Source organism: Synchiropus splendidus, chromosome 5 (assembly GCF_027744825.2).
Source record: "Synchiropus splendidus isolate RoL2022-P1 chromosome 5, RoL_Sspl_1.0, whole genome shotgun sequence".
NCBI lineage: Eukaryota > Metazoa > Chordata > Actinopteri > Syngnathiformes > Callionymidae > Synchiropus > Synchiropus splendidus.
In genome coordinates, this window is record NC_071338.1 from 21,173,779 (window position 1) to 21,198,948 (window position 25,170).

General features: G+C 43.7%; 3 protein-coding genes across 10 annotated transcripts in view; 1 reads left to right on the top strand and 2 right to left on the bottom strand.

Moving 5' to 3' along the window:
* Positions 1-4,641, top strand: part of hnrnph3 (heterogeneous nuclear ribonucleoprotein H3 (2H9)) — a 5,075-nt gene extending 434 nt beyond the window's left edge. Inside the window, exons 2-12 of one of the 3 annotated variants that reach the window (XM_053864363.1) lie at positions 211-309; positions 377-532; positions 609-752; positions 1,510-1,648; positions 2,181-2,386; positions 2,448-2,546; positions 2,621-2,730; positions 2,795-2,930; positions 3,001-3,057; positions 3,474-3,548; positions 4,045-4,641. In XM_053864363.1, coding sequence (XP_053720338.1) covers positions 222-309; positions 377-532; positions 609-752; positions 1,510-1,648; positions 2,181-2,386; positions 2,448-2,546; positions 2,621-2,730; positions 2,795-2,930; positions 3,001-3,057; positions 3,474-3,548; positions 4,045-4,118 — 1,284 coding nt within the window. In that variant the 5' untranslated portion in view covers positions 211-221 and the 3' untranslated portion in view covers positions 4,119-4,641. Of the gene's footprint in view, positions 1-32; positions 310-376; positions 533-608; positions 753-1,509; positions 1,649-2,180; positions 2,387-2,447; positions 2,547-2,620; positions 2,731-2,794; positions 2,931-3,000; positions 3,058-3,473; positions 3,549-4,044 lie in introns of those variants that run through there. The other 2 variants (XM_053864364.1, XM_053864365.1) reach the window with 2 other exon arrangements.
* rufy2 (RUN and FYVE domain containing 2) lies at positions 4,534-22,206 on the bottom strand. Of its 5 annotated transcripts, none has more exons than XM_053864361.1 (20): positions 21,754-22,206; positions 19,960-20,166; positions 15,789-15,962; positions 15,579-15,696; positions 14,768-14,869; positions 14,542-14,665; positions 14,004-14,068; positions 13,861-13,926; positions 13,195-13,264; positions 13,004-13,105; positions 12,640-12,756; positions 12,472-12,564; positions 11,426-11,500; positions 11,242-11,339; positions 7,653-7,772; positions 7,406-7,535; positions 6,921-7,015; positions 6,761-6,809; positions 6,611-6,691; positions 4,534-6,169 (listed from the first exon to the last, which is right to left on the bottom strand). In XM_053864361.1, exons 2-20 carry the CDS (start codon positions 20,033-20,035, stop codon positions 6,020-6,022), a joined length of 1,905 nt encoding a protein of 634 aa, XP_053720336.1. In that variant the 5' UTR covers positions 20,036-20,166; positions 21,754-22,206; the 3' UTR covers positions 4,534-6,019. The 5 variants fall into 5 exon arrangements, with proteins under 5 accessions (XP_053720336.1, XP_053720335.1, XP_053720333.1 ...); XM_053864360.1 differs by lacking the exon at positions 21,754-22,206 and adding an exon at positions 20,641-20,801; XM_053864358.1 differs by lacking the exons at positions 19,960-20,166; positions 21,754-22,206 and adding an exon at positions 18,773-19,677.
* A 290-nt stretch (positions 22,207-22,496) lies between these two features.
* On the bottom strand, positions 22,497-24,931 carry LOC128758983 (uncharacterized). 2 transcript variants are annotated; one of them, XM_053865531.1, is made up of 4 exons: positions 24,536-24,931; positions 24,339-24,456; positions 24,170-24,252; positions 22,497-23,331 (listed from the first exon to the last, which is right to left on the bottom strand). In XM_053865531.1, exons 1-4 carry the CDS (start codon positions 24,602-24,604, stop codon positions 23,017-23,019), a joined length of 585 nt encoding a protein of 194 aa, XP_053721506.1. In that variant the 5' UTR covers positions 24,605-24,931; the 3' UTR covers positions 22,497-23,016. The 2 variants fall into 2 exon arrangements, with proteins under 2 accessions (XP_053721506.1, XP_053721504.1); XM_053865529.1 differs by having other exon boundaries at positions 24,137-24,252.
* Between the last annotated feature and the right edge of the window lie 239 nt (positions 24,932-25,170).

The following is a 25,170-nucleotide window of genomic DNA, read 5'->3' on the forward strand; positions in this document are numbered from 1 at the left end:
GATATCCAAAGCGTTGCTAACTGCTGGCCTCCATGTTTATGCTGCGTCGATGACAATAAAGCCAAGTTTTCCGATAAGTTGCCGTGCACCGTGTCGTTGTTTCATAAAATTGGTCACGTCTAATGTGCAACGTGAAAAGTTTCAGTGTTTCAGTCAACCTACTGTAATGCTAACTGCTGTGAATTCTTACTTATGCTTTGTTGATTTCAGTGTCAGTGAAGATGTCATCAAGTGAAGAAGGTTACGTCGTCCGGATCAGAGGACTTCCTTGGTCGTGCACTCCAGAAGAGGTTGCCAGTTTTTTCTCCGGTGAGAACACAACCCTACAGTGTCGTCATACATTTTCCTAACTTGCGTCAATCATATTTGTGCACAGATTGTGACATTGTAGGCAAAGTTGATGGCGTGTGTTTCACCTTCTCAAAAGAAGGCCGTCCTAGTGGAGAGGCATTTATTGAGGTTAAAACGTCAGAGGATTTCAAAAATGCCCTCGCCAAAGACCGTAAATACATGGGACATCGATACATAGAGGGTACGTCAAAAACACACAGCTATAGATTTACTTTGATTCAGCAAACAGAGTTTGAAGTCACTTGTGTTCCCCTCAGTGTTCAAGTCGAATCGCAGTGAAATGGACTGGGTGCTGAAACGCAACGGCCCTGCTGACTATGACAGCAGCAGTGGCTGCATGCTGAGACTTCGTGGTTTGCCCTTTGGTTGCAGCAAGGAGGAAATTGTTCAGTTCTTCTCAGGTACTTGAACTCGCTACTCCGTTTCTGATCAAGTGTTAACTGAACTGTCAACACTGTCTTCAGTGATACTGATGTGTAGTCTTGACACATAGAACACCTAAAACCATTTTATCAGCTGCTGTATTATGAATGTTGTTTTTATTTTTACTTGGGGAGAACACTGAGAATAGTCTTAGGGTCCATCTTCGTGTATACAAAATTAACAACAATTAACACACATAAGGGGAAACAATATCGGGATTCCTTGATGCAGTTACATTTTGGAAACTACTATAATACCAGAAACCACTGTGAGAATTGCTGTTTCCTTCTGTGCCGCTCTTCCCGCCCTCAACATTATGTAATATCTTTTGTTTCCATCTAAGCTGCGAGGCACATAAATATACCCAATATGTTCATTTGTGGAGAACTACTACATGAACATGAGCTTACTTTGATATACAAGTACATGATTGAGCTTGTTCAGCCTGAGCAGCTCCTCACTTGTTTTTGTTTGCCGAGTCAGCAGAGCCACACTAAATAATTGATGCAGCCTAAACATTGAATCAACCCCATGATCTGACATTTTCAGCTGACTCCAGACCAGTGTTCATCCCACCCCCCCTCTTCGTGAATGTCATGTTTTCATTTCTCCTAATCTTTATTGACAGTTTTACTGCATTTACTGTGCTGACCTGTACATTCTGACAGCTCCACTGATGCCCAGGGTGTTTGCTATACCTACCGACCAATCTATCTATGTGTGCTTGGGTTGAAGGGTTGAAAATCGTGCCAAATGGGATTACACTGCCAATGGACTACCAGGGGAGGAGCACAGGGGAAGCCTTCGTGCAGTTTGCCTCAAAGGAGATAGCAGAGAAGGCTCTGGGGAAACACAAGGAAAGAATAGGGCACAGGTGGGACAGAGGGCAAGGGACGGGCTGGACTGGGTTGGGCTTCTTCTCTGGGATTGATGGGGGCTCTGATGGGTGTGATTAGTACAGTGGCTCATTTTTAATGGTTGGTGTGCTAGAAGCAAGTTTAAAAGGATGTCATAATGTATGTGTGCAAACTGTGTGATTTTTTTTTTTTTTTTCTTGAATGTCCTGTTTTTTTTAAAATAACATTTAATGTGCAGCCTTTGACCTTGGAGCTTGTTTAACTGCATATTTAATACCATAAACAAGGGGCAGGGTTCAGTTGTGTAATGCTTGTGGACAGTGAAGGCAGCCTGGTGAGGTTGGGGTAGCTAACCAGCCGTAAGTCCAGTTAATGACCACACTGTTGTCCAGTCAGCCTGCTCCAGGTCCAAACATAAGACGTTTTACATGTGAACCTTGTCTGTGTGTGAGTGTAAGTGTGTGTGTGTGTGTGTGTGTGTGTTGTAAAGAGGTAGCCAATTCCTCCTGTTAACACATGCGTCTGCCATCACGGACCCACTGCCCACAGGTATATAGAAATCTTTAAGAGCAGCCGCAATGAGATCAGAGGCTACTACGATCCTCCCAGGAGGGGGATCAGCGGCCAGAGGCCCGGACCCTATGACCGACCCATGACGGGAGGCCCGAGAGGAGGGGGCTACTATGGGCCCGGCGGCAGTCGAAATGGGGGCATGGTGGACAACATGAGGAGTGGTGGTGGAGGCTACGGAGGAGGTGAGGCTCTGGCAGATATTGCTGATAGTGTCAGTGTGTGTCTAAGGCTCTTCGTCTCCAGGTTACAGTAACTTTGACAACTACAACGGCTTCAACAACTATGGTTTTGGTAACGGCATGTTTGACGATCGTGGCAGAGGAGAGCGAGGAGGAGGAAGAGGTGACGTACCTGTCGCCAGCGCGCTGTCGCAGGGCTGCACAGCAGAGTGCTCAGTTTGTCTGATGACCTCACAGGGATGGGAGGATACGGCGGGCAAAGTGACAGCGGCTCAGCGTTCCACAGCGGCCATTTTGTCCACATGAGGGGTCTGCCTTTCCGTGCAACAGAGGGGGATGTCGCCAAGGTAGGACGCCGCTGCCTGAGAGTCACCTCAAACTTGAACCTTCACTAACGTTTGTCCTGTGCAGTTCTTCGCTCCTTTGAACCCTCTGAGAGTTCACTTCGACGTGGCCCCCAACGGAAAGTCAACCGGTGAAGCAGACGTGGAGTTCCGCTGCCACGAAGACGCCGTGGCTGCCATGTCCAAAGACAAGAACCACATGCGTAAGGAAGTTTCTGTCAATCTGGTGCTAACCAGTCAAGTAAAACTTCTGAGGTGTGCTTTCACTCACAGAGCACCGCTACATCGAGCTGTTCCTCAACTCAACGTCCAGTGGTTCTTCTGAAATGAGTAAGTCCTTCATTCTTCACGATGGTTGGATATCAAGTGTTTAGAACTGTTTGGTGAAACTGTTTATAATATGAAGCTAAATCGCTGCACTGGTGAAGTCACGCTAGCTGATGCCAGGCTCACAATATTTACAGACCTAAAGATGGTTGTGCTCACTTCCTGGTACGGTCACATGCTCTTTCCAGGGCCTTTGAAGTTCTCACAAATGGAGACCCGGTTCACACAATCTAGTCTGCCATTATGTGGCAGCCCCTCTCTCTATTAGAGCATCAGGTTTCTGTCTCCTTCTCTCAGCTGCATGTGAGCGCTCTGCACTCGTCCACCTGCCTCCCTCTGAATTCTCTACATGTCACATGTGGTCATTTTGTCAACTGACCCGCGGTGTTGTTTCTCATTTTGGAATAATTCATAAACAGCACCGATGAGCTCTGAGGATGAAAGAGAGGAGAGCGACCCAGAGTCCTCCAGAAATTGGACCAATCACAAGACACGTGAGCAACATTTGTTTTAAGGGACTGCTCAGTTCTGATCATCACACTAGCCTGTTTGTTTCAGCAGAGTAACGGTGAGGTGGGCATCACGTGGGAGGTTGTGAGACTGGTGATGGTTGAAGAACAATTTACTCTCACAGGGTGATTTAACTTCGAGACAAGGCCTTGTCAGGTGCTGAGACCTGGGACAGAACCCGACTTCAGGAATCAGCTTTGTTTGAGAACTTTCTTACTAACATCATTCAACAGCCATAGAAAACCAGCTGCTTGGCAGCTTCTACTCCTGGTGTTTAAATGGATGTGAAGGTCGAGTGAAGCTTCAGAAAGCCTTTATATTTGAGGCCTTTTAGACGGCTCTGTAAGATTTGCTTTTGGTTTTATCTCTGGTGACGACAACCAGGAATTTCCATAATGTGGTCCTTCCTTTAGTCTGTGAGAGTTTGGGTTTGAAGTGTTTGGTGTGGACCTCCTGACGATCCGTCCAATGTTTTCTCAGGTCGCAGCAGTTACTACGGTAACTCCGGAGGTGGCGGGGGTTCGCGGAGTGGTGGGCTGCGAGGCGCATACTGATGTCATCTCTTCCTTCCTATCCATCCTGAAGCGTTTGTCTGCCGATCATTAGGCCACATTTAACCAGGAAGTGTTTTCCAAACAGGAGAGCTGATCTGAAGCGGTGCTGCAATAATTCCGCCTCCTGCGTTCGATCAGACCTTAGACAGCCTCCACCATTCCCAAACCAGTCGATTTTGTTTTGATTTGAAACTCCAAACCATAAGGTTGAAACTGACTGTCAGTTTTTGTTTTTGTTTTTTGACTCAGTGGTTCAGTTAAAAAAAAATCTTCTTTTAACATAAAAAAGACTTGAAATAGTTTGAATAGTTTTCAGAGATTGAGACGTGGTCAGCTTTGCTTTTTGGAAACTGATAAATGTGAGCTGGTGTTTTTTATGAATGTTTTCACCTTCATTACGGAATTTGGTTGAAAATTGTGTTCCATTTTTAAATGGTGGAAGTAAAAATAAAAGCTATATTTGAGCTGTGACATGCGCCATGAGGCTGATGTACATTTGCTGAATAAATTTTATATTAAGTTCCTGGTTGTCTCTGCCCCTTCAATGCCGATTGATTGGTAGGAATAGCACATCAGCATCACTCACCAGTGTCAGAGCCTGAACAACCAGTTGGTTTGTTCAGGAGCACAGATGCTCATGGAAGACCCCACACCTGAACTAAATTGTTGAAACCTCTTTAATCGAACTGCTACGGTGGCGACAACATGCTGTTGGCAACAATGACACTGACGATTCTGCAAGTGTGACATCTGTGTTCACAAAAAATACTTCCAGCTGTACAAATACTTGAGAAACATCTCATGTTGAATCACATCTGTTTCACCTTCATAACATATGAAACAGTACATCTTCAAAAAGTAGCAAGTATTGTAAACGCACACAGAACCTGAATGACTTTTTGGAGGGTTTTCTGCCACAGTTTGTCACTGAAATGAAGCAGACTGAAGGATGATGATGGGTGAGTTAATTTACTGAAATGTGTGCGATGAGAAATAAGGCTGCGGACAGTTGCGTCTTTCTGGGTTCAGTGCATTTCAAGGTTCCACGACGCTACTGTCACTTCTACATACAGGCTGATTTTGGCAATAAGTCATGTGTCAGGACTTGGTCAGGCACAACTGGCACCAACATTGTTCAACACTAGGTAATATGTGCATTCACTTGACGCCAGGCAGATTGGATCTCCACTCACTATTGTCCGATGACTGAATGAAAACTTGTGTAAAAGTGAGTAATTGGCGACTGATCCTGGAGCAGCAGAATTCCCAACGATTTCCCGACCACTTGGAACAATGCTCACGTCCTCAGAGGAAACTGAATATCTTGGTCACGCAAAAGAAAAAAGGTTCTTGTGGCAAAGAGGCCCGATTCACCATAGCTGCCCAAACGGCACTTTTCTTCCGTGACCCTTTAAACAAAGATTTTACAGTTTAACTTGGCTGAATTGTGCAGATCACCAAACCTGTACATCACATGTCACCAACTGCATTTATGGCGCATTCTACTTGTGCTGTTACATTTGAAGAAACAGACAGGTAACAAAGAGGGGCGTCCCATTTGCCATTGTCATTTGAGTTCAGGTCCTCGCCTTCCTGCTAAATGGAATGCACGGTAAGCTCTGGACTCAATCAAATTTGGAACCTGGATTTTGAATTGGATTTGGACATTTGGCACTGCGTCATCAAAAAGATCAGTTGACGCGTGAGTGACCATCAGTGCAGGTTGTGGTTGATATCACTGACCAGGACTGCTGATTATCTGCGGTCCACACTGTTTCGGAGCCGGTTAACAGTTTGTCCCGTCAGTCAGCGAGGAGGATTGCACACGTGCAGCAGAGGGACTCCGTTAGCAGCAGACGCCGATCGAGACAAAGCACTGAGGAGCATTCCAGGGTTGGAGGTCAGATGGTTGTGGGATTGGAGGAGCATCTCTGCAGCAGCATGGCATGACATGTGTCGCACACACGGACCGGTTTGGGAGAAGCAGGAAGAGGAAGCTCGTTGTCAGAGCAGCTGTTGCAGAAGATCTCCCCGCAGTTCCTGCAGTGGTGCTGGATGAGGAGGAGGGGGGCAGGGAGTGAAGTCTTATACAACAACAGGCTGAGTATATGTTTTTTAGAAAAGTCTGAACTGGCTTCTATTGCTCCTACGCAACGTCGGAACGGAGACATTTTGCAAAATATTGGCTGTTTTGTTAGACTTCTGTTTTGGAATGAAATGCCACATGAAGAAGCAGAATTTCCCATCAGGGTTGCCATATCACGCTAGCCTCCTCCTGAGTCACAACTATCCTCCTCATGCCGTCCTTAGAACCTCAATGGTTGTCTCCCTCTCCTGGTTCCTCCTCTCCAACATGTGCACCCTGCCTCACTGAAACCAGGCTGACAATCCTGCTCTAACTCCTCCAGCTCAGTTCATGTCAGCTGTGCTGACCAAGCTGAGCTTGAACACTTATTTGTTCTATTGAAGCAGAATGAGTTATGGTCACAAACCTTTCGTCTGGAGATGGAGAACTCTTTCTCACACAGTTTGCAGTGACTGGCCTCCTTGTCCTTCAGCCACACTTGACCCCCCTGAAATAGACCACCTCCAATGACCACACACCCAAAACCACAATACGTGACACCAGATTTAAGAGTCACCTGGAGAGCTTTGTTGGCCTCCTTGATGTCCTCAATCTTCAGTTTGGACCTGACGGAAGTGGAAACAATAGAGGTGATGATGATTTGATACACACAGGTGTTGTTTCGTGGGTGTGAACGTTTTGTTTTGGGAAATCTACTTGGTACAAAGTTCACTCACTCGCTGAGCTTGGAGCCAAGTTCCTCCAGTGCTTGTTCCTGGTCCTCACAGATGGTCTTCAGCTGGAAGTTCTCATCTTGAAGTCGATGGAACTCCTGCGGCAGCATTCAGAAGAGATTTTGTAAGTGAACAACACAGTTGAAGAAACAGCTCCAGGAGGATGACGTTCATTCACTCATAGCTCGCAAACAGAGAGAGACTTGTTGCAGTCAGCGCACCCCCCCACCGTGGAGCTCTTTTCATGATAAAACTAGAGCAGAAAATCAGACCCATACTTATACCACTACTTTCATGATTTCAATAATCTGGATGACTCTTCAGAAGACAAGTGCTTTTTGGAAGCACAAATTAACTGGCAATAGCAGCAACAGTAGCGGTGATATAGTCCATTGTATAAATCCATCCATCAGTGCAGCTCATGTACAGCAGCCATTGTTCAAATGACTGTGTCAGTGACAATGAAACGCAGCACGGCTGTCTCTCACCAGTTTGAGTCCGTTGATCTGCAGGGCCTCGGTGCTGAGCTGGGCCACCGTCTCCCGCTCCCGACTCAGATCGCTCTGCAGCGTCTGCCTCCACTCGCGCTCAATCTTCAGGTCCGTCTCAAGCTGCTGACTGCAGGAGACACCATGTGATGACATGCCTGGCGTGGCGCCCCCTGCAGAGGGCTTCTTGCTAATGGCTCTCAAGCCTCCAGATAGCCGTTCATGGGTGAGTATTTGTGTTGCTTACAGTTGTCGCTCTCTATGTTCAATCTGCCGCTGAAGGCTGTCGGCCTTGTTGATAAAGTCCAACTTGAAGCGTCGGGTTCCCTCCTCAGCTGTGGTGCGGAGTCGCTCTGCTTCCTGTAATCTGCACCATTATAACCAGGACAAACTCAGGACCATGGAAAGAAGAGCTGAGAGAAAGAGGGTGAGGGCTGGGGGGAGGGGAGGGGCAGTGGCAACTGGAACATATGGAGGGACGATGCATGATAACTGAGAACAAAGCACTAAAAAATATAAACAAAACAGATTGGAATAATGGGGAGGAGTTTTGGGGTGATGGTACAACTAAATGAGGCGCTGCAATGTTCTAAAAAGACAGACCAAAATTATATTGAGAATAGGTGAGAATAAACCAAGTTGCACTCGAAACAAAAGCCACGATAAACATTAGCTAGGTACCTAGGCTTGCTTCATTCAGCCACTGCAGTGAAGATAAAAACACACCCTCATGCTGGACGGTGACTACAGACTCAGACCACAGGCTTCAAAACACCTCACTTTATTAAACACGGTGGTAAAAGACAGCAGTCGTGAGTGTTTGCTTGCCTACAAACCCAAAAGTAGTTTCAGTACTGTGCACACAGCTGAGGCGTAGGAGTTTCTCTCACTTTAGAACAGGACACAATGACACTCTCTCTAGGGACAGTCTACAACCTTCATCTTACAGATGCAGTCTTGGTCAAGAGTCAAGGACGACTGTGGACCAGTGGTCTTCTGCAAAAAAAAAACCTCATGCAAACATGTGACTAGGAGATGTGACACACCAGGAGATGGTGGGTCGTGACTCTCACTCAGAACAAAAATGACTTTAAAAAGCTGGAGTGGAGAAGACCAGAGAGAAGGGGTTTCCTGGGAAACAAGAAGGACTCGGTTTGGTGTGGGAGGCTCCAGAACTGCACCATAAACAGCCCGTTTCTGATTTTAATTTTTTTGTATGTGGACTCACGACTTCTAAATATCTTATCAAGTTGCGCCATGAATGAAACTCTCTGACTGATACAAAACATTGTGAAGGTCTTATCCTGAACTATTGACCAAGACTGCAGAGAGAACAGAGCACAGATTATAAAAGTCTTAGCGGTTCATCAAAACCTCTGAAACAGTTTGGTGTTCAAAAAGAGCAACTCTGATGACAACATGCTGGCAGTTCAGTTTCTCTGCATGAGTCACACAACTATATTTCTCATGGACAAGTTAGCAAGCAACAATGAAACAACTGATAGAAAATGGCATCAAATGAACTAGAGTTGGAAATGCATGTGTCATGAGCTCTTGTAAAAGATCGAGTGCCTTTCTGACTGGGTGAACACGAAGACAATCCTTGATAACAATCCAACTTCAAAGTCGCAAACAGCCCAAGCTTTCGGAGGAACATGGAAGCGCATGTGCGAGAGATCGTAAGAACACAAGGAGCCAATTTTCCTTGTTGAGGATAGGACTGGAATTAGACTCTCTTCAGTTGTGTCCAGGTGTGTTCAGACAGTGAGGCCATTTTGTGCATCTGAGCTGATCTGATCTCTTATTAACTCTAACTTAGGCTCTCGACTAGCTAGTCAATTTAGCAACTGAAAATTTCAATTCATCCATTAGTTTCCACTTATTCAGTTATGGGCAGTTTGCCGGTCGATCACGAGACACAAATACTAAACTCTCACCAATCTGCCAGAGGTACTTACAGTTGTGCTCAAAATAATAGCAGTCTTTAAAAAGGTGAATAAATGTCAAAATGTGTTAAAAAAAAATAGTACTTTAATGAACGCAAGAAAATTGGAAAAAGTAACGAAATTTGAGAATATTTATCAGAAAGTCAAGAAATGTGAAAGAATCCAAAGAATAGGAGTGTTGGCATCTGTATTTGGAAACTCAAAAATGTACTGTGCAAACTAAGAAAATCTTGAAAGTTCAACTGCTGTGTATCCTAAACTAATATTTTGTTGCATGACCATGGTTTCTCATAACTGTTTGGCATCTGTGGTGCATGGTCAACAGGTATTGCAGCTCTGATCAATTGCACTGCGTGTCTTGGGTTTGACTCATGAAACATTTTTTTATGTCAGACCACAAGTTTTCTCTGGGATTAAGGTCCGGGGGCCACTCCGTTAGTTGGATGCTGTTTTGGAACCACGATGTTGCTCAATTGCTGCTGTGTTTGCGGTCATTGTCTTGTTGAAAAATCCACTTCAAAGGCGTTTCCTCTAAAGCATATGGCAACATGACTTCTTCAAGTTTCCTGATGTACTCAAACTGGTCCATGATCCCTGACACGCAGTAAATAGGACCAACACTCTAGTACAAACAACATCCCCATGTCACGATGCTTGCACCACCATGCTTAACCTTCTTTACTGTGTACTGTGGCTTCTGACTTTACCCTTTATACCCTCCAGAAACTAACTTACGCTGCTGAGGTTGAAAATTGTAAGACAACAGTGATTTCACTGTTGAGCGGCTGCTATTATTTTGAACATAACTGTATATTTGGGGTTCAACATTCTAAACTGGACTGCACCGTATGATTTGATGGACATCTACAGTGTCCTTATGTAACCAATTGCAATATTCACAATGCTTCCCGCATTCACCTTTGATGCTTCAAATAGCCGCCTGTGGTTCTCACTCTCTGACACACGGGACACAACTGTCAGACCCTCCTCAACATGTTCCGCATATTCCCAGCCAAATGAAGCTCTTCATCGAGTACCCGCTCTGATTTACAAACACTGTGTGCAACAGACAACTGGAATGTTCTCTCAGGTGAAGTTGTGGTTTTCACGAGCGCGTGCCCTCAGAAGGAGATGTCTTTCACTAGCTTGTACTGGTGCTCCGTGTCTGTGCTGGCACACTTCACAAACGACATAGCGAGTGTTCGGGTCTGGCTTAACAGATCCATGTCGCTAGACAGAGCAAATGAGAAGAGATAGTACCAAAGAACGGAAAGATGGAGGGATGATGTGATGGATGGCGTGAAGAGATAGGGGAGGGAGAAAGGAGGGAAGAAAGGATGTCAATACAACAGTGTTCTAAGAGGAGCCGCGACACTTCACAGTTGAGTCACTAGTGCAGCCATGAGTGGGAATGAAGAACATACAGAAATGTGGTCTCTGCATTGGGTGAATTTTAAATCATCAGAGTGGATGATGGACAATTGGAACAAGGGACAAACAGGGAAATCAAACAGTTTCCTCTGCAATAAAAACGTCCTCAACAGATTCCAGAGATCTAACTCTTCATATGGTAATTGAAGAGAACAGCCCAAACACATAGCTGAAAAACTATCTGAAATAACAGAAACAGATTGGAAGCGAGGGAAAGAAAAGAAAAGAAAAGAAAGGGCTGACAGAATGCTGATTTATGGTGATGGAGGGTTGTGTCACAAGTGAGGCTGGCTTTCAGCACAGTCCATGGCTAAACATGATTTCAGACACACACGGAGACAGTTATTATCGTGTTCGTGTTTTGGGGGATGTGTGTGCAACACACTTCCTCTCCTTTATCATTCATCTGATGACTCATCTGCAGTTGCTTCAAACAATGGAAAGGCAGCCAAGACTTACCTTTGCTCCAGCTGCTTCATCGTAGCAGTGATCTGATTGGTCTTTTCTTCCAGACGACTGATCATGTTGTTCTTCACCTTCATTTCATCGTCTGACGACTGTGAAGTAAAAATAGTCTGTTGTTATGGAAGGTTATATTTAAAACGCTGATATCATGCCGTGATACCATCAGGTGAGCGCCTACCTGCATTTTCTGGTACATCTCCACGTTGATGGCTTTGACCTCGTCCAGTTGTGTTCGCAACCCTATCAGTGTGTCCTGAAGATGAAATGTTGATTAAAAGTTGGTTTGCGCCAAACTCGGATATATCTCAGCCTGTGAGGCTGCCACTATGATCTGATGCTGAGTAAATATTATTAATACCTTGTCCACACATTGCAGGACACCTGCTGAAACAAATATTTTTGTACAACTTGTCCTGCCACCCACATGAAACTGCAAGATTGCGTCATTATAAACAGTGCTCTTGCGGAGTTTTAAATTCCTGACCATACAGTGTAAGTAAGCATCAGAAAATGTGCTGTGGGTACACGTTTAAACAGACAAATGAGTGGTGCTGGTGGAGTGTTACTGGAGCACTGAGACATACATAAAAACAAGCGACAGCAGTGAGCAAAGTTTTCTGTATTATTGAGCTTCATCTCCAAAACCAATCTGTGTTCAAACGCAGGTCAAATGAATGACGGATTGGTCAGTTCATCAAGTCTCCTAGCAGCAGTGTGCTAGAGGCGACCTGCAGAACTCACATGACTTCACGGCCGTTTATAATGAATAATACATGAAAAACATCACACATCTGGTCAAGATCATCAGAAAGACTCAACCAACCTTAAATCATATAATGTATGATTGCAGATCAGATGAAAACATCTGGAGAGAGTTATTAAAAAAAGCAACACTGAATCTGAGCCTCAGTAGTTAATGATTGTGAGGGTCCTGTACTTAAAATACATTTAAAACTGCCTGCTATTAAAGCAGGTCTCACAGAACTGTAGAAGCACAAACATCAGCAGTTTTTGAGCATCATGGAGTTAAACAATGTATTTATGCAGGTTTGTGTAAACAGTGGGTTTTCAAAAATAACCCACTCCTTTTGAAAACATCCAGCAACATGTGGACAAGGTAGAAGTACAATATTAACGGTGGAACAGTCAGACTAAACAAATCCATCTTTTTAGACAGAATGTTTCATATAATGCGGAAAAAAAAATAAGGAAGGGCAGCCTCACCTGTTTTTCATGAATATCTTTCTCGAGCAGTTTCATTGCCAGTTCCATTTCCTGTTTCATGGACACCTGAACCACCAGCTCATTCTCCACATCCTGAACACCCACAAAAGGAACAGCTGTCGTACTCTGCTCACGTACAGAAGACATGATGAAGAATTCTAAAGTGACCTGTCTGAGCTGACATTCCTCCTTCAGCTGTCTCTGAGCCTCGTTGTACATCTCGTCCAAACCCTGACTGGACTGTTTGTAGGTGTCTCTTTCCATGGACACATCACCCTGTGTCACCTAGAAACAACATGGCAAATATGTGAGAAAATAACCGTCTCATACTTAAAACTGGCAGATATTTTGATATGAAAAACTGTGTCTGGCAGTCATCAAACAGAAGTCATAGTCATAGGCTCATATACAACAAGATGGAAAATGAATGAGTGTCTGCGTGAGGTAAGCATCAGTCATTTCTGGTCCTAATCTAGAGCCATGGACACGAAGCATGATGTTAAACATCATAGATTAAGGAACATAACTGCACCTCTAAATGTTGCTGTGCCTTCAGTAGAATCATGCTGTTTTCTGTCCTCAGCTGCTGGTTCTCCTCCTGCAGTTTAATGATGTTGTTCTTGGCGATGGCTAACTGCACACAAACATATGGCAAGATTAGAATGTTTCAGTTGTTGTTTCGTTGCTGTTGGGCTCACAGTCATGTATTTACAGGTGCCTCACCTCTTCTACAAGTTTAGAGTTGGACTTCTCCAGATTGTCCACTCGGCTCTGAAGACCATGCACAGTGGTGCTGGAGGCAACAACACAGGATGGAAGGAATGGTTAGCTCAGAGTCAAAGTTCTCACCCAAAAGAATAATAGTTTGCAACAGAAAGCAGTAACATTATTAAAATACTTATCTTATAATACTAATCTGAAATTCTATTTAAATTCTTGGTGTGATTTTCAATGGTGTCAAAATCAATCATCTAGGTCATTCACAAATTCACACAGGTTATATTCAATGAATAATTTGTTACAGGATAGGAGAGTCCAAACAGGATATCATATCAGCCTCCCACTTAGTTATTCAAGGCCAATGATATATATTCAGAGCCTTGCAGGCCATGTACTGTAGAATGACCAGGCAGGCCAGATTTGGCCCCCCCAGCCTTAAGTTTGACTTGTGTGTGAGACTGTAAATTTGAAATCTGAAATAAGTTCCCTGTGGAAGAAAGTTAAGATGTGTTTAATACTCGTTCATCATTTACACAAATTAGGTATATTTTTTGTGATTTATGGAAATTATTTATGGAAATTAACTCATTGCAACTTTCATCAATTACTTCATAATCACAATGAAATACAGAGATCAAATATTGGCCTGAGTGGCCAAACTCATCTTACTTGAGTTGCCGGTTCAGTTCCTCCACATAGTTCTTCTGATCCAGAATGGAGGCGATCTGGCTATTCCTGCAGCGATCAAACACAAGTCCGCCGACTTCAGAGTAGCTGAAAGTTTCCAAGACACAAGCAGAAAACAAAAGTACCTCTCCTCACTCCTGTAGTCGTCAATATCGTTCTTCAAGTACATGGAAAAGTCAATCACGCCCACCTGACAGAGACAGAAGAAGGTGGGTTCAATGTTCATTGTTTATCATTAATCAAAAACAATCTAAGACATGGAATATTTGTTAACACGGGAGAAATAAATTCTTCATACTTGGAGGTGCTGGTCTGATACACACTGACTTTTAAATATCTTTGTTCTAGAACTCGCTAAGTGGGACTTCTGCAGTGTTATCCCTGAGACAAGCTGCGACAGTGACCAAACTGCACTACAACAGCTGAAATTAGTTTGGTCAGCAAGGTGGCTGGATTCCCGCTGAGTGAATCCATCAATCCATCACACAACAAATCAAAGAAGCCAGTGGAGGTAGCTCTGCCATCTTGTCAGAATGCCTCCTTTATTTGACTTCAGTAGCTATAGTAACTTCTCATCTGACATTCTTCATCTAGAGAACAGAAGAATTCCAAATTCTGGGCATGCATTTATGATCCTGAAATGTTCACTATATCTTTGGTTACCTGAGAGTCTAGGTCTTCTCCTTTGACGCACAGATTAGCATCAATGACGTTCAGGCCCACCAGCAGGCCCACGATCACGGCCCCCTCCTCCTCCAGCATCAGTGCGGAATTCTCATAGAAGTCACTGTGAACCATCACAGTCAGATTTCACTCCACCGGTGTCGTTGAAAAGTAAGTATCAAGGAAGCTGAGACCGGTGAGAAACTCAAATGAAGAGCGCAAGTACCTGAGCAGATCTTTTCTGGTAATGAGGAGTCGCAGATAATCGGCCAGCCGCTTCTGCATGAGAGCCAGACGTAACCAGGCCCTCGCCCTGCCCAGCGGTGTCCTGGTGAGAGCAACACCTCAACTAGTCAACTGTATGAATTTATAATCAATGATATTTATATACTTTGCAGGTTTTGTATTTGTTGCAACATGAACAGTGGCATCTATGTTAGCAACTAGAGCAACCCTAACACCATTAATATGATTCGCTAGCTAATCTAAACAAATTGTATAAATGACAAATCAAACGCAAAGAAGGGAAAGTAGGAAACACACATAACAAAACTAAAGAAGGAAGCAAGAACATGAAGTGAAATTGAGCTACTGGGGTGAAACATTTCATGTATTCTGGCAGCCTGCCACAAAAAAGTGTATCTTTCATTGTGTTTGTCTAACAACAGTGCGCTTACACCAACAAAAGAGCTCTGAATACAAAGACAATGTTTTGATGAGGATGCAAAACATTTCTGCTTCACTGAGAGGTGGCCACCAGTAAAAGACAGGTTTAAAGTTCTGACCAGAACGATAGCCTGACAAGGACAGGAGTCGGGTTGGGTGTGGGGCTTTGTGGCCACATACCCCAAGTATTAAACTTTGATGATGCCTCCCACAGGCCTTCATGAGTCCCGGGCACAGCAGATAGAGAACATCTTTGATGAACACATTATGTAGCTGGTCATAATGTTACCACTGTTTAGTGGCACAGACTGCTTTTATAAACTGGAGGTAGAGGTTCCTCATGAAACACATGGACAGCATATGTCACCTACTTGAGACCAGGTAAATCTCGTACAGAGGCGGAGATCTCTGCTGCCTCAGGACACAGTTTTTCCACCAGCTCCAGAGGACCCCAGAGAGATTTATTAAAACCCAAGAAGGACTTCTTCACTGTGGAGACACGAAGGGACAAAGTCAGGCTTGTAAACATGAACTGGCAGTTAAATCCTTGACAACAACATCCAACAGGACATATCGCACACCTCTGAGGCCGTGTTTGAGGCAGTGCTCCATGACAACGAAGAACTGCTGGAGAGGCGGGTAGTCTGAGTCCAGCGTTCTCCCGAAGCTCAGCGCTGACTCGATCAGACCTTTGATACTGAGCTTGGCCATGTTCAGCAGGTTGGCTCGCTCCATGGCCATAGGGTCGCGCATGGCTGACAGACGGACAAAAGCAACAAGAGAACAACTTCTTACAAAAAAGCCTGGATGATACAGGATAGGTTTAATACTTTTAAATAGTCTCTTAGCAAAGAGAAAATATACAAATAAAACATAATCTATATAATGAAAACATTAGAGAATAGCTTCTCTGAAAACAAAACAATGTCACAAAATTTAATCTCATCTCATTCTCTTTTGCTTGATCTTGGAGACAGGAGCCTGTACAAGGTACTTTGGATATGAGGCGGGGGACAGTCTGAATAGGTGAGGGCAGAGAGGAAACCAGAGTGCCAGGAGAAAACCAGCAGAAGCATTTACCACTATTTCAGTTCAACCTTTTTTAAGCCACAGCACACTTTGTTAATTGAAAAAAATCCTGGTTCATACCACCAAAGGAACCCCGGCCAAGGTGCGATTGTGATTAGTCGAAAGTCCTGTAGAAAATCCCTTTCAAATTGCTATAATAAATTGCCACAATAATTTGCTATTATAAATTGCTATAATAGCACCCCAATACTGCTATTTTGGCATGATATTTGCAGAAGCAAATTGCAAGAAATTAATTTGTTTAAAAATGTCTTCAGAAATGGATTGGGTAACATTGCAAAACTATAGCATGATTTATTTATTTATTCTAAATAACTGTTTTGATCTCATCACAATCTCATTTGCACAATTTTATTCTAGGGGAATACTATAGTGCATTTCATTGGTTCGGTTTATTGTTTTCAGTCAACTTTTAAACCATGTTGCAAACTTTGATGGTTTCTGAGTGTCAAGTTTTCAAGTGAGACGTCAAGTTAGCTGTTAGCTCAGCGGCGCAGTCTTTGGTGTTGCAGGACCAACAAGGAAAACGCCATCATTCTGTCGTGGAGGTGTGTGGTCAAGTTAGAGGCGCATCAGGTTTAAAAATGGCATTTGACCTCATTCTCTGCTGTGAGTGTGTGAGGGAAGAGGAGCACAACAGTGTTTAGAAAGAATGTGACCGGATCTCCTCACGTTAGTAGATTGTCAACACGTTATAACTGTTCATGATCTAACGTCATCATATTGACCACCTCTATCTCCGGACAAATAAGGCAAAATGGGATCATTTTTGCGGCACACCTGACAGACTCTCACGGCACACTGTTTGAAAAACACAGCACTACACTACCGTTAACAAGTTTATTTTTGAATGTATTAGATGTTTTCCTAAGTGTTGCACACGCCCACACAGCCACACACTCCAGTGTATTTCAACTGTCTCCGACCCCCTCGGAAAGTTAATATTTAGTAAAAGTCCTTGGAGGACAGAAGAACTCTCCACTTGAAGAATGAATAACTTCCACCAGTGCTGTGAGCATGTCTTCATTGGGCTTCATTTAAACGGAGTAATTCTCTCAGAACAATCATGTCATGAGACATACTACACTACTGACCTAATTTTAGGTATTATTTTCTGAGTGAAGCTTTAATGATAGGCACATGTCCATGTAAAAGGCTAACGATGACATGTGCTTCAGAATGATAGAATAAATCACTTAATCACGGAGGCAAAATGTTCAGCATGTTCAGAAACAATGTGCAGCCAAAGTCAGGGTCAATTCAACTCAAACTGAGTAATTCTATGCAAGACAAACATGTCTCCATCTGGTCCTGGCTTTCACCTGCGTTTCCTCCCAGTTGGTGAGCTGATTTCCAAGGACACAGCATCACATGCAGAGCTTCAAATAAACACGCTGACAAACATCTCAGAAGACAGAGTGAAGTTCCTTACTTTCCTCCTGTGCCTTGGTAAAGGGGAAAAGCTCAAGCTTGAAGCTAGTATATTCACTGAGGACAGAAAGACAAGGCAACCAAGGTCGTCCGGAGGAGACTGGTTGAAGGACAGCATGCTCTGTAAGCTCAGCCAATGCTTTGTTGCTTGCGCCAAAATTAAACACATGCTCCTCAGTTTCTTGCCATAATTATTTGCACTTTTTCATCACGATGAAGCACTATATTTCATGACCAAAAAGACTTCACGAGGACTGCAATTACTACTCGATTGGTGGCCAACTGCTGAGGCTACAGGACCATCAGAACAACAAAGTATTCAAACCACATTTTGAGCAATTAAAATGTTATGTTTCAAAACAGCACTTTACACTATAGAAGTGTTCAGTATTTACAACACTACAACTCGGGTATTCGTCAACCCAAACAAATTATGCTGAGACAGTGAGTCGGCTACTTAAATAGTCATCAGTTGCAGCCCTAAACACCACTTTAACAGGGGGCTCAAAGTCGTCATTGCAGATAAAGTGAGGAGTGCTGTCATCTCCCAGAGACTTGGACTAGATCAGAAGTGAATCAAAAAGAGTTAGTGACGGTGGTTTGGGCTATTGCTCTCATCGGATAAATGTAGTTGAAGAAAGTCATCAGGTTATATGCAATTTGCTTGGTGACCTCTGACTTGGCAGTAGTTAGTAAGTAGAGAATGGCATTATTATATTTTCAGAATGCTTGAAGACCCACAGTAAACATTGATCAAGTGTTGACTAAGTGGACTTTAAACATAAACACAATTCACTGCTGTCAACACTTTGATAGACAGATAGATCGTTGGTGTTTATCCTGCTGCTATTTGAATGAGAGCGATGGGTGAACGCAGCTCCTCGGTGCACAGGCAGGAGGCCAGGAATAAGGGATGACAGCATCGGTGGAAATCAGTCAGGATAGTGATGATGTAATGTCAGCCAGGAAGAGCCCTACACTGCAACAGCACGCCGTGCTGCAACAGCAGCTCACGTCATCACACACCTCGATCTAAGAAGCGTACCTTGGACACTCCACTCCCCGGGCAGCGACGCCCTGTGCTCCGACACTTTGGGCAGGACGTGAATGCTCCCGGAGATGGTCTCGGACGCTTTCCTGGCTAAAGCGAAGATAGGAGCTTGCCATCGCCCATCTCCTCCTCCGCCTCTCACCGGGCCAGTGGCGTGTTTATCAGCAGCGGCGGCGGCGGCGGCGGCGGCTGCAGCTCTCTCGTCCTGCAGCCTCAGGATTCCAAAGACTTGTGCTTTCTCCTTACTGCCTTCCGCTTCAGACAGAGCCAGGTCGTGCTCCACGGGCGATGCCATGTTCTCGTAAGCTAGTTAGCGTTTTTAGGGAGGCAAAGCAGCAGCTTCCCACGACGTAGCCGACAGCTCGCGCGTCTAGCTCGCTGCACGACTGAACATGTGACCACCGTGACAATGTATCTTACAGTCACAAGCAAGCAAACAATGACAGGTCGAGCTGGTGTCAAACATCGACTGCCGGGACGGAGGCCGAGCTTCGCGTCCGTTCACATGACGAGGTCGAGCGGTGACGGTCCGGTACATATCCGGCTCTCGGGAGATGTGTCCTTGTCGGTCATGGTGATGTTGCGGTTGAGATTTGCTTACAGGCAGCACACCGAACCCCGACAGCTGGATCCTGACGGTCCCGCTGCACCTCCGGAGGGGCGGGTCAACACCCACCAGACATACAAAGACGGCACTACGTCATCGATTTGCTCTGTAATACATTGCCCCCTGTTGTCCAGAAGGAAAACTGCATCAAGAAACTAATGCAGTACTCGATCTGTTCCAGTTATACGCACGCGCAAGAGACGGCCATCTTGAAACTATTTGATCTTTTAGACCATATATTTCAATATTTTCCTCGTCGTATTTTACTACGTCAATCTTGCTAAAATAACAAATCGATCTTTTTAAAAATGTTAGTCTTATTAAGATTATTATTATAAATTATAGTGAGAAACCAAATTAACATTATGTGAGAATTACTATTTGTACTCCTTTTTCATATTGATTGCAGAAATCTCCATTCCTATTTTAAGTTGTTGACTGTTTTAAAATGCAGGGACTAGAAACACAGTACCTGTTAATAGGACATCTTCAATATTAATTAGAATCTAGATACTACAAATCAGAACGGGGACCTGAGAACCGTAATAAACACCAGAGTCATTGGTCCACTCACCTTGGCTGTAGGCCAGTCGCTCCATGCTCTCACTGTGAGTGATGCCCCACCGGTGCAAGCTCTGGGGAGAGTACATGGTGAACCGGATCCACCTCTGCCTCGAGCTTTATGGAGACAACAGAGACTAGCAGAGGCACAATGCTCGTACTCTGTCTGCTCTTGCTCTGCTGTCTGATGTAGTCAATTCTCCATTGATTTTTCTGATTCCTGAAAGACAATGACAGCATCTAAGTTGTTTGTTTAACTTCCTGTGAGTCTTGGGTCTCATTCACTAGAAGACAGTCAGTTTTGTGTCAGGAAGCAGGCAACAGCAGGAAACCAAAGCAAAACCAAGTAAACCAAACTAAGAAACCAAAGTACGAGTCAGACATAATCAAATGCAGAAAACGAATGTAGGCATTCAAACCAAAGGCAGGTCTTCAAATGTATTTGCCTGGCATTGAACCCTTTTCCCTCTTTTTGGAGAGAAGCCAGAGCTGCTAGAAATCATGGAATGATCCTGAGAACGAATAATGCATGGAGTGCTTTATTGTGGTGAGAAATGTGAAGCCACAATTACCAATGAACATTGATGATTCAACAAGAATTGATTCCCACCCAGAGAAAACATTCCCTTCCTTATTGGGAATGAAAATATTTTTTGAGAATAATTTTTTGTTTAACAAGAAATCACTGCATTACCTGTAGGTAGGTCACGAGGAATCAGTCTGGTGGTCCTGACTCTTAGCCTCACACGGCTGTAAACATCTGATAAACACTGTTCAATCCCATTTCACACATGAAGGAGCTGCAAAGTTCAGTGACAAAGGAAATTGTTGCCTCCTTCTGTCTCACTTCCTCATTTCTCTCTCCTGCTCCAGCAAATATCCGTGTGCTGACCAGAGGTCATATGACTGGATTTTGCAGATCTGTGCTCTTGGTTTTAGCTACTTGTGAATGACGACTGCTCAGGCCACTTTTCTGGAATTACAATTCCCAGACTTGAATCACCAGAATATTTTTTCACAGACAATATGTGACAACTGTACTTGGTTTTTTTTAATGCATTGCTATAATTCTAACAAATGTGTAAATAAAGAATCAAGTCTAAATATGTTAAAAATCATGTAGACAACACTATACGCTAGTGATGGGTAGATGAGGTATCATAAAACAGTATTGCAGGGTTGATGAAACGGTGTAATTTTCAGATGCAATTAGATGGCGCTCTTGGTTTCCAAATTATGTGAGGTATCATTAAATTAGTTGTTCGAGACCAAACATTTTACAGTGGACACTGCCATCTGGTGGCCACTGAAAATCAGGACACTGTTTCATGAAACCTCATCAGCCCTTCAATACTGTGTCATGAAACCTCATCGACCCATCATTATGATATTCCATACTACTGAGAAAACAGTGACGGATACAAAAGATCCACAACATCCTGCCTTCACACAGAAATACAATCTTTTGGTTTGGCCTGCTTCCTTTTCTGAGTGACAGACAACGTCTCATTCATCTCATCTTCACAGGGTGGAGGGAAGACATTTATGAAACGGAACAAAAACGACGTTTCAAATGTTAACTTAAAACTCAATTGTCGACCCTCTTAATTGAACTACACTTTCAGTTAACACCTCTGGACCCGTTTCTGCATGGACACACCCTTACATCAACATGACGCTTCCCAACAACGGTGAACCTCCAATGAAGTCTGGTCTCTGTTTTGAGATAGTTGCCAACCTTTTCTAGTTCTGTTGAGCTGAGGTCTGGCACCTCACCACATCACATCACAATGAATGGAATTCTTACCTGACGCTGGATCAGGGTTGAAGATTTAATCCAGAAGCAGTGATGCTGTTAAATCTGAACATGGGTGTAGACACACTCGCTGCACACATGCAGTGCTGCTTTACTGCTCTCAGGATGGACACAGCGTGGCACCATCTAAGACCCTGGACAGTTCGAAAATCACCTCCAGCTCACAGCATTTAAGTGCAGCGATGCTGTCAAAGCTGATTCACGCTCCGTCCTGAAGCTGTATGCCGGTACATGCTGTGGAGACATCACCGAGAGAAACCACAACCATCACCCCACAAGACATCCAATGATGAGAGAGCAGGGAGGGCGAGGGAGCGGGGGGAGGGGAAGTGGGAGGAGCATTGACTGGATTCAATGGGAGAGGAGAAATCACAAGAGATGTTTGTCAACTTGGATGACAGTGAAGAGATTTTTGATTAAAAAAATGGCAACTATGTTGACAAGAAATCCAGGACAGACTACCCTGATGGAGGACAGGACTTGTCATGCCAGTGAACACCGTCACATTCCAACATGAATGAGTTCAAGTGGCTCTGAAGTGAATCTCTCTTGGACACCTGCATCGTTACATTGTTAATGAGCAAAACTGTTTTCTTCCATCGGTTTAAACTTACTTGCTTAAAGCATTTAAAGACTGCATATGATGCTATAGGCATCATATGCAGTCTGTAATTTCTCATATAAAGTTTGACAGATGATGTCTTGCAAAATGTCTGAGGGCCATGTGACCTTGTATTCCATGACCTAGCTTCACAGATTCTTAAAATGCAATAGCTCAAATGAACTTTGATATAGCAACATCAGTTATGATTACAGGAAGCTATGCAGTAATCTTGTTTGCACTAAATATACCAATAATGTAATGACCAACTGCCCAAATTGCAATTTCAAACATTGTCTTTACACAATTGAACACATACTGGGAAAGGATGTGGACAGATACACTGATTCAGAGTTTCTGATCATAAGCTCACAACAAACTTCCCAAACTTTTTAACATTCACACCCCTCGTCAAAACAGTTTCCACTTTTCGACTTTTTCATTGTGGATTCCGAATTTGGCGAGTAAATCATTCAACCACAGAAAAATATAAAATCTATGAATACGTATGTAGGAAGCTACATAAAGTGAACATATGCCACCTAGTTATGACATTATTCTACACACTTTCTCTGAATGTGATATGAAAGACAGGATGATCTATACATAAAAAACATCCTTATTCATCCTTATAAAGGAGAGATGCTCAAGACCTAGTTCTCAAACTCTGCAGCATAAAGCACTTGCTGGAACTTCATCCTCACTTCCATTCTTTTTTTAATGGTCAGTCTCTTGAGTGAGGGAAGGAGGCTCAAGAGAAACAGTTCATCGTCATCTCTAATACTGGTCGGAGCATCAGAAGCTCTCGCCTCGCTTGCTTGTCTTTTATACTTTGGTGAGACCCTGCTCTCATCAGGGCCGGTGGAACCTGACTTGGACAAAGCAGTGCTGATGACTGGAAGAGAACAATGCAGCTCCTCATAGTCATGATCCTGTTGCTTCACCAGGTCCTCTTCTGTGGATGGTTCCTGTTGAATGATAAACAATGTTCTGTTTCTATCTCTCATCAGAGTGCGGTGAAGTAAACAAATCAAGGTGTGTTTATTATTATTATTATTATTATTTGTTGATCTCTGGCCTGCCATACAATAAAGTGGCATCATGAAGATACCATCTAGTCCTACGACTACATTCAGCCATTTAACTTTTGATAGAATACATTGTTGAACCGCTTCATGTTTGCTCACAGCTGTGTTGACGTTGATACTACTGAGAACATGACCTTGTAAAGCACAATTTGCGGACCATGATTATAAATATAAAACACGATTCTAATTCACTGGACTGTTATTACCAGCGATTATAAGCAAAGCCTTAATTTTAAAACGAGAGTCAAAGCTTCGGTTCGGGACATCAGTGGCTCGAAGCCGCAGTGTGCTTCGTTTGCTGCCATCAAGTGGGCAATAAGTATAACACAGGCAAAGTGATTGAACTCTCAAAATGGATTCGGATTGTGCTTATAGTATGTGACAATCCACTGATGTCAGGGCACAGTAACACTTGGGTGTCGATGCTTTAGTCCGGGGGACAAATGTTTCTGTACAATAATGACGTTTTCCCTTCAGATTTAAATCCATTTCTACAATCTATGGGCGGACATCTGTAAAGTGACGCCCTCACTCAACAGTCACCATTTATCACATGATGACTCCAAAGTCATTGTTGACTCCAGTTGGATTTGAACCTGCAACCTTTTTGCTGTGAGCAGGCTGCAGCACTAAACACTGCTATCATGCACTGCTTTATTAATATTGGCTTCCTGTGCATACGCACCTGGCTGGTGGAGACAACATAACTCGGGCTCACAGTTTGAATATTATTTTTCAACTCCTTTTGCTCCACAAAGTAGAAGGGCTGAGGATCCTCCATCACCACATTCCCACTCGCGCCTGATAAGAGAAACATGTGGAAATAAAGAGACATTTACATTGAAATAATTTTTTGTTAAAAGGAGCTTTATTTAAATGTGACTCACCCAAGCTGACTCCACTTCGGTGGGGCTCTTTGCTCTCATGCAGGGCTCTGAAGTGCCTCAGCATTGATGAGGTGTTATCATTGTAGCCCAGTTCTTTGGAGCACAAAACACACTTCACCTTTGAGAAAAGCAGTTGAAATAAATTTCAACAAATTACAAGTTTTATTGAACTAGAGTTGGTATTACTCTGAGCAAACCTTGTTGTTGCCTGTGAGCTCAAAGTAATCCCAAACTGGAGAAAATTTCCTCTTTCTTACTGGCTCCATAGCAAAAGAAAGAGGCTCGAAATGGTACGACTAGCTAGTAACGCGTTTCGTCACAGCTAGAATGATAAACTTTTGAGCTCCGTGTCGAGGCCTCGAAGCGCGTCGCGTTCAGTCAGGAAGCGTCGCGAATCGCGTTGCGGGGCTCGCTTCGATGACGTAGAACGTGACGTCCGAGGCCCCCCGTTCACGTGACTCAAGAACTACTCTGGGCTAAGAATCAACAATTAACCGCGTAGGAAATCCTCAATATAGGAGGCAGGACAAACCCTTCCCAAAAAAATACAACATGGTGAAAAACGCTTTGGTTTTGACACGTCACATGACATGGCGGGTCATAAGGGTCGAAAATCATTTTATATATATTGTATTAATAGCTTACATTTATTTTGATTGTGAACAGTGACTGTATAAATGTACCACGGACTTCACATATGCTCCAAATAGACACAAAAACAGAAAACCATTGTGAGCTGATGTACTTCTCAAATTGGACGCTAGATGGCGGTATAAACCATTTAATAACGCCACGACACAGTAAGTTGCCGAGAACCGAGATGACTTTTCCA

Bases quoted from the DNA above. Each gene is read 5' to 3' on its own strand.
- rufy2 (XM_053864358.1), bottom strand. From the start codon at position 19,073: ATGGCATCGCCCGTGGAGCACGACCTGGCTCTGTCTGAAGCGGAAGGC. The intron at 12,757-13,003 runs GTGCAGTTATGT...TGTTGTTTCTAG, and splicing joins AGGCACAGCAACATTTAGAG to GTGACACAGGGTGATGTGTC. The intron at 7,773-11,241 runs GTAAGTCTTGGC...ATAATGGTGCAG, and splicing joins ATGAAGCAGCTGGAGCAAAG to ATTACAGGAAGCAGAGCGAC.
- LOC128758983 (XM_053865529.1), bottom strand. From the start codon at position 24,604: ATGGAGCCAGTAAGAAAGAGGAAATTTTCTCCAGTTTGGGATTACTTT. The intron at 24,457-24,535 runs GTTTGCTCAGAG...CTTTTCTCAAAG, and splicing joins AGCTCACAGGCAACAACAAG to GTGAAGTGTGTTTTGTGCTC. The intron at 24,253-24,338 runs GTGAGTCACATT...TTCTCTTATCAG, and splicing joins CCGAAGTGGAGTCAGCTTGG to GCGCGAGTGGGAATGTGGTG.